Source organism: Leuciscus leuciscus, assembly GCF_965113295.1.
Source record: "Leuciscus leuciscus genome assembly, chromosome: 20".
Classification (NCBI taxonomy): Eukaryota; Metazoa; Chordata; class Actinopteri; order Cypriniformes; family Leuciscidae; genus Leuciscus; species Leuciscus leuciscus.
The window spans coordinates 30,470,257-30,481,545 of NC_138744.1; the positions used below are offsets into that span (position 1 = coordinate 30,470,257).

At 37.2% G+C, this 11,289-nt stretch overlaps 1 protein-coding gene and 1 long non-coding RNA gene across 4 annotated transcripts in view; both read right to left on the reverse strand.

Annotated features, from left to right (window-relative positions):
• The window catches only part of LOC309484118 (BAR/IMD domain-containing adapter protein 2), a 31,842-nt gene extending 20,792 nt beyond the window's left edge, over window positions 1-11,050 (reverse strand). For 2 of the 3 annotated variants that reach the window (XR_014200728.1, XM_082150321.1), the window contains exons 1-5: window positions 10,666-11,050; window positions 6,280-6,388; window positions 5,286-5,361; window positions 5,090-5,176; window positions 188-249 (exon numbers count right to left, since the gene is read on the reverse strand). Coding sequence is in view for 2 of the 3 variants with exons in the window: in XM_082150321.1 (XP_082006447.1) it covers window positions 188-249; window positions 5,090-5,176; window positions 5,286-5,361; window positions 6,280-6,327 (273 nt within the window). In the remaining variant the exon portion in view is untranslated. The remainder of the gene's footprint in view (window positions 1-187; window positions 250-5,089; window positions 5,177-5,285; window positions 5,362-6,279; window positions 6,389-10,665) is intronic. The other variant, XM_082150320.1, reaches the window with a different exon arrangement.
• Window positions 3,662-4,937, reverse strand: LOC309484260. Its single transcript, XR_014200794.1, has 3 exons — window positions 4,850-4,937; window positions 4,529-4,679; window positions 3,662-4,498 (listed from the first exon to the last, which is right to left on the reverse strand). It is a non-coding gene; the product is annotated as an uncharacterized lncRNA (long non-coding RNA).
• Window positions 11,051-11,289: the final 239 nt, after the last annotated feature.

The window sequence follows — 11,289 nt, forward strand, 5'->3', positions numbered from 1 at the left end:
TTAACAGTTCATGTTAGTATTGTGTATTTACCATCGTAACTGTAGTTCCCGTAACCTTTAGCATTACCTGCTACAGGATTTAATACTTGTCATACTACATATTAAATGTCACTTTGGTATGTATGAAAGAATGTTCAAGAAAAACTGAACTTTTTTGCAGCAGACCACCACGTTTTTCTCTACTTACCACATCCTCTAGTTGGACCTGGATCTGCCGATGAACCTCTGCCATCTGGAATAATGTGTCACCTGAATCAGTAGGAAATAATGAGAAGACGTGTCAAAGACTTTGTGCACAATCAGAAAAACTCAAAGCACGAGATCTATATCAAAAGTATTATCAATCATACACAACCTGATAATGATATCTAATATTCATCTCACTCACATCGAACCTGACTACGTTAAGGTCACATTTGCTCATTTTAAGGATTTTAGAGGGATAGTTCACCCAAAAATAAATTCTGTCATTTACTCACCCTCAAGTTGTTATTAACCTGTATGAGTTTCATTGATCTGTGGAACTTAGAAGACATTTTGAAGAATGTGGGAGACCAAACAGTTTCTGGTCCCCATTTACTTTTACTTCCATAGTTTTTTTTTTTAAGTAAGTCAATGGGTTCCAGCAACTGTTTGGTTACCCACATCTAAGTTCAGCAGAAGAAAGAAATTCATACAGGTTTGGAGGGTGAGTAAATGATGACAGAATGTTCATGTTTGGGTGAACGATCCCTTTAATGTAATGTAACAACTTCATGCTATTGGATGAGAAGAAACCTTGAACTAAATTGCACTGAATGACGACACTATTGCCTTGTGTAGAGATGCTTATAGCTGAATTAAGTTTGTTTCATAATTTGATCAACTTGATCAAACTAAACTGAATGAACCCTGAACGGCCTTGAACTCAATAATGATCTTGTGTAGAGCGGCTGTATCGTTGAATTGAGTTCACTTTAGAACTTTGCAACTTTGACACAATCAATTAACTAAATTTAATCAACATTGAACTAAACTGAGCTGAATAATGACACTATTGTCTTTATAGGTCTGCTTTACAGCTGAAATTGAAGAACTCTGCTAAATTAATAGTTAATTACTGTGAAGCTGCTTTGAAACAATCTGTATTGTACAAAGCGCTTTACTATTAAATGTGACTTGCCTCTCTGACCTATTCAGTAAACAGATGCTGTAAATGCACCATTATGCAGGTAAATAGCCTGTTTCTCCTTTGACAGCCATTCAAATGCAGGCATGCACATTTTTTACAGAGATTTTATCATATTATAGCAGATGTGTTCATCACCGGTGCCTGATTTAAACAGCATGTTTTTTCTTTTTCTTTTCAGGGGGAAAGCTCTCGGAAACCTAACAGACTGCTTTCTCCAGCTATACTGGACCAGCTTGACCTGTCAAAACATCTTCATATGTTGGAATGATCTTGAAATTCCATAAACTATAGAATCATAAAAAATAAAAAATAAAGTTCTTTATTGGCATCAACCATGAAGAAACTTTAACATCTACAGAACTTTTCCATTCCACAAAAGGTTCTTCATAGTGGAAAAACGTTATTTAGCTTATTAAAATGTTCTTCACACTAAAACATTGTTCTTTTAAGAACTGTTGACTTAAAGGTTCTTTGGGGAACCAAATATGGTTTATCTATGGCATCGCCCCTTTTGAAACCTATATCTTTAAGAAAACATTTGTCAGAAAAGAATTGAAGAGATTAATTTCTTCCTTTAGAGGATGTGATACTCGTGGCAATGTCTGTCCATTCTTAAGTTTCATTGAAGGTGAAAATTTGTGTCGTGTTTTGTTGTTGGTTCCAGTGGGCCGAGCTGTGGATGTTGGCCTTCTTTATCCCCTACTGAGCAACTGTGTGTGTGAAACTTGGCATCTCTCTTTTGCTGCCTCCCTCCCTCCCTCTCATCCACCCCCGCTGTGTTCAGCAGTACAATGAGATCATGTGGTGTTGTTAATCTTTCAACAAAGGCCCCTCTCTCTCTCTTTTGCCCCTCTCTCGCTTTCTCTTAGTTTCTTCATCTCCATTTTATTGTACAGGCTTGCCTCTTCATTTTCTTTTGCTGCAGTCATTTGTTTCCACGCTTTCGTTTCCTGTAAACTCTGATGTACCGTGAACTTAAAACAATGTAGTTATATTTACTTACATATTCACAATCAGTTCTCACCACTGACTTTACTCTGCCGGACATGTCCCTTCAGAAACAGATCTGAATAGCCCTGATCTAAAAAGGGTTACTAAAGTTAACTAAAAACTATAACTATAAAAAAAATAAAAATAAATGTTAATTGAAAGAAAACAAAATATTAAAATATATAATATAAAACTATATAGAAATATTTAGAGGAAACCAAAAACTACTAAAACTGACTAAAAACAACAAAATGATCAAAACCTATCTAAATCTAAATCATGGGGACTGGTGTAATTTAGAATCAATTGCTCTATGTATTTTTTAGGCAATTATTAATGATGTAGTGATGCAACTAGTTCACAGAAGAACAGACTTTGTTATTATAAAATTAGATTTAGGTCATATAACATAATAATCCTATAACTTAATATATTTCAACACTATTTGCTCTTTTAACAGTCTTAATGGCAGCTTGTTTCTGATTACAAACTCTGCTCCTGAAGGCCACAGTCTTACAGATTTTAGCTCCAGAACACCTGCCTGGACGTTCCTAGTGATCCTGAAGACTTGGGCTGTGTCCGAAATCGCCCTTTATATCCTTATTTGAGGGGACATTTGTAGTGGTGTCTGAAACCATAGTGGACATTATCTTGTGCACTCATTCAATCCCACAAGACACCGCAATAGCAAGTGTACAACTGATGAATGGCTAGAGAATACCCATAATGCACTGTGATGGTCGTGCCGAATGAAATCCCGCGTCTCACCAAAAGATTCCGGCCGCAGCTGAATCATCCATCCATCTATTTTCCAAACCGCTGGTCCAGTGTGGATACAGCGTAATATCATACAAGTATAAATTCCATTTGAATTGATTATTAAATTGTTTAATTAAGGTTTATACATGCCATAGAGTTCAAGATAAATCTTTTCATTACTACTAGAGCTGCCAGTTTGCTAAGTCTCACAAGCTATGCAAAAGCGACAGCAGCTTCTTGTGCACTCAGTGTCAATTCACTCACTCGTTTTCATTCACTCCTTCAAGTGGACTATATTAGTATATTAGACTAGTATATTAGACTATATTATGCAGTAATGTAGGGAAAAGCTATTTTGGACACAGCCCTTGATTCAGGTGTGTTAAATTAGTGATGGAGCAAATCTCCACAGGACAGCGGCCCTCCAGGAACTGAGTTTGACACCCCTGGACCACAGACTCCAATCATCACCACCTCAAAAAATCCCTCGTAACTGTCACTAAAAGCTCTCTCTCTCTCTCTTATCTCTCTTATCTTTCTCAAAAACACATAAAATAACAGTTCAAATTCTAACATAAACTCTTGCCATCCAGTCACACACAAAACATGCTGTGAGCTGAAAATACACTGTCTAATCTTGATTTCACATTATTAAAGGGATACTTCACCGATTAGCATTAAGCTTTGTATCAGTAGAAACCCGGTAGTATTTTTGAATGACCGTGCTTCCCTCATCAAAAATCATCATTTAGCGTCATCGGAGGCTTTTTTGTCCAGAGGCGAGAGACTACAGCCAGTAGGAGGAGCTCGTTCTGCATGTGTTCAACCCGCCCATAGGGGGATCTCACGATAAAACTGCGTCTGTTCAGTTTCGAGTCGACTAGTAGCCTAGTTGTATCATTTCTTCCGATACTGCCCTCTGTAACCGGTAGGCGTGGCTTGGGAGTGGCCTCGTAGAGCGAAGCAAGTGCATTCTGGGAGTTGTTGTCTTTCATCCACATGAGCCAAAAATACATTTTCTGGCTTTTCTCAGTCTAGAACAGGGGTTTTCAACCGGTGGTCCGCGGCCCCCTGGTGGTCCGCGGCGGCATTGCATGTGGTCCGTGACATGCATTCCAGCCTACGTAATTTCACTATTAAAATCACTTTTTTCCATAAAAAAAAAAGTTTGTCTTAAAAAAAAGGCAAGTCAGTCAGTAGCCTAATAAATACATTGGCATTCAGTAAAGTGTCGAACCCATAAAAAGTAGAACCATTGTCCGCTTTACATAAAACAAATCACAACATGACCTTGTGTGAGTGAGTGAGTGGCGTTCACACCAAACGCGAATAGAGCGTCTGGCGCAAGTGATTTTCATGTCAAGTCAATGTAAAGATGCGTTTACGCGCATCTGGAGGTCCTGCAGCGCGAATGAGGCGTTTAGCGCGGCGCGGTCGCGCGAATGAGGCAAATTGAGCGTCTGGCGCGATACGCGCGAGTGATTTGAGGGTGAGAGAGAGAGAATTCTGATTAGTCGAGAGGATGTATCGCGTTTAGGCTAAAAATAGGTTTGGCGCTTATCGCGATTGGGAAAGAAACTGCATCTTGCAGTAGCCTACATTTTAAACAAGGAAATATAGCGATTTGGCATGAAATGTTGATGGAGCCGTGAATAGGTTCAGTACACAGCAAAATGACATGACAAACTCATAAAAAAAAAAAAAAGCCATTTCCTCAATTCGACGTCTGACTGTGCTATCTGACAAAGGAATCCACACACTATATGTTGGGGACATTTTGGGGATATTTAATTTAATTTTATCAATCAATAAATTCTACTAGAAACAAACCTTGTTGTAGGCTATTATTTTAATTTAATACTGTGAAGCTGCTTTGATACAATCTGTATTGTGAAAAGCGCTATACAAATATACTTGACTTGACTTGACACTACACATACAATAGTGGGCCGCCGATTACTTGTTAGTCAGAATGGTGGTCACTGGCACAGAACCAGTTGAAAACCCCTGGTCTAGAAGGCACCAACTTCTAAAATAATTTCACATTTCTACTACATAAATGACCCAATTTAAATACACATTCATCTTTCCAGCGGTGAAATATCCCTTTAAGTGGAAATACTTTAATTGTAAATGTACTGTAAATATACTGCTCTTGCATTGACTTACCCAGTTCTTTTGAGCCCTGGCTGTCACTGGCCAGCTCTCCTAGTTTGACCAGAGCATCAAAGTATCCTTTAGCTGCGACTGTGACGCCTGTAGAGCAGTCAGAGAGACAGAGACAGAGAGTCAGGGATTTCAGTCCGTGACACTGATTTCCTGTGGACTTTAGCCCACAAAAAAGTTAACTATTGAAGTGTCTGACCCGTCAGAGCCTTTTCATAGTGTTTCCCCATCGTGACAAAATTCTTCAGACTGGGGTTGAACTGGTCCAGAATGCCCTGAACACAGAATCAGCAATAACTGACATTAGGACACAACTGTACACATTTTGATCTGTAATTAATTATATTACTGAAACAGAAGGATACAAGAAACGGATAAATACCCATTTTGGCTGCACTGAAAAAATGGTAGCCAAAAATATTTGCTTCATGTGTTAACATCTAAATTAATTGATTTTATTCAAAAGAAAATTATTTAACATAACTGAATCAAACTAAATATAATAGGTTACACCAATAAAACCAAATTTAAGGGATTTCATTACAACTAATGTAATTTAAAGAAATGTTGTAGTGTCATAACAGGATAAAGTAATACATGAAGAGGGATATTGAAAAACCATCTGTGTAAATGTTGTGAAGCGAATATTTTGTTCAAAGATAGTTTATTTAAAATTTTCATATAAAAATACAATTCATACAGACAAAGACTGGAATATGCATTTAGAATTAATGTTTTGTGGCATTTAAAGGTAAAACTGTCTACCCAGCTAACAAAATATGTTTTAAGAATATTTTAGAAACGTTCCTGTGAAAACGTTATTTCTGAAAGTAATTTTTTTTTTAAATGTCTTGGTTATGTGAACATTAGAGAAAACATAAAAGTTTTCTCTATTTTATTATTTTGCTAATATTATGGGAATGCTACTTTTGCATGTTCTCTGAACCATCTGAAAAAAGCAGTAAGTAGTAATGTTTAAAAAACATTGTGTTTCCAAAAAAAGTGTCCCATGAATGATATATAAATAACATTTATGTGCTAATGTTTTAATAACGTTATTAAAGACTATAACTGAGTTTTATTAATGTAACTGGAAGAACCTTTGTTCTTGGCACGTGTTTAACACTATATTTTTTATAGATATCTCCTTTTATAGTCTTCAATAGTCTTTTCATTGTCTCCTTTAGTCTTACCTTGTAGACATTTTCTGTCATCTTGTTGACCTCATCTGAGCGTGACATTGTGCTTCTCTCTCCAGCTTCAGTTCACCTTTCGTTTACACGTAAATCACAGCACAACTGGCTACATGGAGAGAAGGAGAGCAAGAAAGTGAGATGAATCAGGATCATTTTATTCGATTTTTTATTTGCAGAGATCTGCCTTAAATTTGGGATGGTATGAGCCCATCAAAAGGGAACATCATAATGATTTCAACCACAGTTTAAACTATTCATCAATAATAACTGGTAACAAATTCTAATGGAAAATTAAGCAATTGTAACTAGAATATTTAGATGTTCTAAAACACTGTAATTATTGTGAAGTTGAGATAACAACCCAGACGTCTGAGGAATGCGTCTGAGGAACATTGCTGAAGGGATTTGCTTCTATTCAATCACAAGAGCATTAGAGAGGTCAGGCATTGTGTGATTGTGTGTTTAGTCCAGGCTCGCATGCAGTCACTGCCCCAGTTTGGACTCGGTCAAGATCCTGCAAACCTGTCTTGACAAACCGTTTTGGCATGGATGTGCATGGAGATATTGACGTTCAAAAACAGGAAACCAGTGACACAATCTTGGAAGAAAAGAATCGTCTAAAATATCACTGTGTCACCAAAAGACCCAACCCATATAAAAGCCCCAGATATTTAAACCAAACCATCAACAGGAAGGAAATTTTATGCAGGAATATGACTGTCATGTTTAAGCAAAAATGCATTAGGTGTGCAGAAGCATAAAAGGGCAAAATTGCTTTTATCAAGTCGAATCTATTTGTATTTATAGCACTTTTCACAATACACATTGTTTCAAAGCAGCTTTACGTAAAACAGAATATCTTCATGCCTTATGGTTACATTTAACAGATTAGAGCTGTGCAATATTATAGTTTACATTTTGAGACGATACAAATGTACATGTATCGCTCTACGCATGTATACTGATAAAGTTGGACATACTTACTGTATGTATTCAACTTTATACAAAGAGCTGCGCGATAATATAGTTCAGTTCAGTTGAGATTTTCTGTAGGCTATATATGGCTTCATGTGAGTGTACTGTTTGTTTGCAGGTAAAATAGGATGTCCTTTATATACATTTTTTAATATATATCGCTTTTTTTTAAACCGTCACTACATATTAACCCTTTAACTGTCAACTACCAGGACACTTGGTGCTCTCTTTTTTATTGTCTTTGTTTTTTCCATCACATATTTTGAGACTCAAGGTTCCGTATTTGGCGATAGAAGTGATATTGTGAAAGAAAATGATTCATTTGTCACAGTAAAACACTGGAAAATCAATGGAATGTGTGTGTCACCCGGTGCCTATTTATGGCATTATGCCTAAACAAACCTCAATTTTTGTGACATCAACTTCAAATTTGGAACACAACTTGATTAGACATACAGTATATCTTTTATAGCAGTATGATACAGTATGATTTTATAGCAATTTTATAGTAAAAATGATATCAAATCAAAAATGTTTAGTACGGTAAAAAAAATGTACCGTAAACTTAAACTTCTATAACCTTTTTACACTTTCATTTTTTGATCAAATGAATGAAACTGCATCCTTCTGCAAGAAGATCTAATCTGTGATATACAGAACATGCCCCCAAAAATGCTTTGCTGTCTGTAACCTGAAGTAGTCCGGTTGACTTAAGTCATAATATTTCTACCTGAATAATTATGTTAGATGGCACCACATGACGCATGTTTTTGACATCTCATGGAACTGTTACCTTGTAAGTATTTTTTATTTTGTAATTTTCAAAATAAAGACCACCCCTGTCAGTGAACCTCAAGAGATTTCATTGTCTGAGTCTGGCCAGAGCCACCCTAAGACACTGTTATTGCATGTCTTAAGTTCATGAAATTGAGTCTGATATGCCATAGTGCCCTGGAGGAGAGCAATTCTTCCCCAGTCCAAGTGCAAGAGTCACGCCGCTGAACAAACACTGCGCTTTCCCTTTCTGGAAAGATCCCGAATAAAAGATTCCAGTCAGGATTACCCATCACATAAAGCTTCAGCTCTGAAGGCCAGTGTTTACACCAGGTCAGCGCTCTCATGCGTGTTATTAGAGAAAGATTAGGAGGAAGAATTTGACCTAAATGATCAAGTGAGACAAAAAATAACATTCTCATCATATGACACTTCCATTTCCCATCATTCTCGTTTTTCTTTGATTCACACTAGCTCTGTTTCCATCCGAAGTTGCTAATTATTTTGCGCAAAATTGGAATATCACATAAAACATTTGCCAATAAAGCACCTTTTCCATTCCATGTGTTCAAGAGAACAAAATCGTAACTTCCTGGGAAATTGGTGCACAATATCTGATGTAATAAAAATGGAAGTTTGCTGCAGTCGGGGAAGCCAACGTGTTTCTTTTTTACTACATCCAAAATTCCCATAAAAATAGCTTGAGGGAAACAAAGCTAATGAGAGCAGATGAAAGTGATTCACCCACAATTCACAGCATCCATGTTGTACTTTTATGCCTGCTACAGACTGTGATTTCAGAAATCCTATAAGATCATTACAATCTAATAAACTTGGGTACGTCATGTATGTAGACTGTATGATGATGACACTTATTGAATCATAGTCTACGACGCAGGTTAGTATAAAACATCATCAGCATGCGCTAGTGGTGAACAAATACAGCAAGATGAATCAACCTTTGACAATTGTGTTTTTTTTTTGTGTGTGCGCTGAAAAAGAGAGGAGAATATGGACATGGTCATGGCTTGGGAAAAGAGGCCAACTTGGCATGCAAATCTTGCAAATGGAGCTCAGGGTAAGAAGTTTTAAGTTTTAGCGCCATGTCACATTGATCAATACACCATTTCATGTTGAATTTTGATTGGCTAGTCAGTAGACGTGGGTCGTAGCAGCAAACACACTGTGAGATGATCATGCTAAAGTTCTGACACTGTCAGAAAATGATCGCAGGCTATCTTTGGGTCGTCTTTGAACCTCTCTCACTGTACGACGTAGGACCACCGTTTAGGAGCCACGACTACAGAAATCGCCACGATTCTTTCATCTTTCGTCTGGGACAGCCCAAAATTTTACAATGTGTACTGGCCATAAGGGGTACAACAGCTCGTCATAGGGCAGTTCCCTTAAAGGGACACCTTTGTGCCTTATATTTACTCAAAAAAGTACATTAGAGTAGTAATATGTACTACTCATAAACATGCGTCATGTGGTGCCATCTAACATAATTATTCAGGTAGAAATATTATGACTTAAGTCAACCGGACTACTTCAGGTTACAGACAGCAAATCATTACTATAAGGCATTACTATAAACCTTTTAGGGTAAATGAGATACAGAGATGTCATTTTGAGGGTTCTGCCCCAGTGACAAACTGCTAAAGAGTAAAGGGCTCATCCCTTTTTGTAAAGAGTCAATAAGTTTTAGTTTACATTGCAGCCATGAACCATGATTTGCTATTTGAAATTCAGTTAAAAGCAAGTGGTTTTGGGGGAGGGACATTCTTGCATTTGAATGGACAAAAATGTGTAAGCAGCCTGAGTGCAACAAGAGTCATCCGTATTTCTGTCCATTTCCCTTTAAGAGAAAGACTGTACATTTTAAGTGAATTCATATGCTCAAAGTAAATTTTCTCAGTATTTAGGAGAACATTAGCAGATAACTTCAAAACTAACACATAGATTTCGGAAAATGAATCTTTAGGACTAACACCACACAAAAACAGATTGTATTTCTACTTAATCAAACTTTAGTCTTCACTGAAGATATAGCCTAATTGTCACTGCATATTTCTGTATAGTGCCACATTCCATGATTTCATAAATATATAGCATACATTTTTATATCGAAATTTTTTATGTAGCCTACATAAAAATTGTTGTCTATTTCATATAGGCTACTTCTCTCATTATTGACACCTGTTCCCTAATAGGGCTTGTGTTAAAGTGATGTAATCGCGATGCGATATTATATTGAGATTAAATATATGAGGTAAAAATGACGAGTAGATTCTGCTAATTTAACACACAGTGAAAGGCATAATGAAAACTTGTGTGAGCTGATATGAAAGTGACATTTTAGTAGAGCATTGCTGCTTAAATGCAATAATTCACAGGGCTGAAAAAATGATTCAAAGTTAAAAGAAAAAAAGCAATGCAACTTTATCAGCTCGTTGCCATTTACAATGCTAATCACGTTGACTATACATTCGCATTTTTAATATTTGTTCAAATGGCACTTGTTGCACTGAGAGTCATTTAGCAGATTGTTCGTTTAATTAATTGAAAGAACTACAGTGATAGTGGCAATTCAGAGGTTTTGTATCATATAGTAGGCTAGCCTAATTTTCCTACCTTTTCAGTGTTCATCGTTTCCTCACCGCTTTGTCTGGTGTTTTTTTCTTCTCGTCACTTTTCCTTCTATGACTTTCCGTTCAGTGGTGGGGGTAGTTTAGTTAGTTTGACCCAGTAAATCCCTCTTCCACCCCTCACCCCTCACCCTGTCTCTCCCAAACTCCTCACTGAATCCAGGTCAGAACACATTCAGTGCTCATTGTTCTTCAGATCACATGCGCTCATGCTCACATCAAACTTTAATCTTCATTCCGCCTAAAATGTCCATTTGCTGTCGGTATGTAGATCTCGAGCGGCTCGTTCGTCGCTGTCTCTGTCTCTGTCCCGGACAATGTCGGTCTTCTTACTCTCTGCCAGTCTCTCTCACTTGGACTGAATGTCAATGAGGTAACGGGACTGAGCTGTGAATAGAGCCTCCGCTCATTACAGGACCAACACACACACACACACACACACACACACGCACAGACAGAGAGAGAAATCCCACTCTCATTCATAAACCCGTTCTGTGTCCACGAACACTTTTAATTCCATAAGTACAATATTAAAAGTGGAATGTGCAAAAATGTGGTTAAATGTGGTTAAAATTAGGCCTACATGGGGCAGAATAGGCTTCAAGAAACA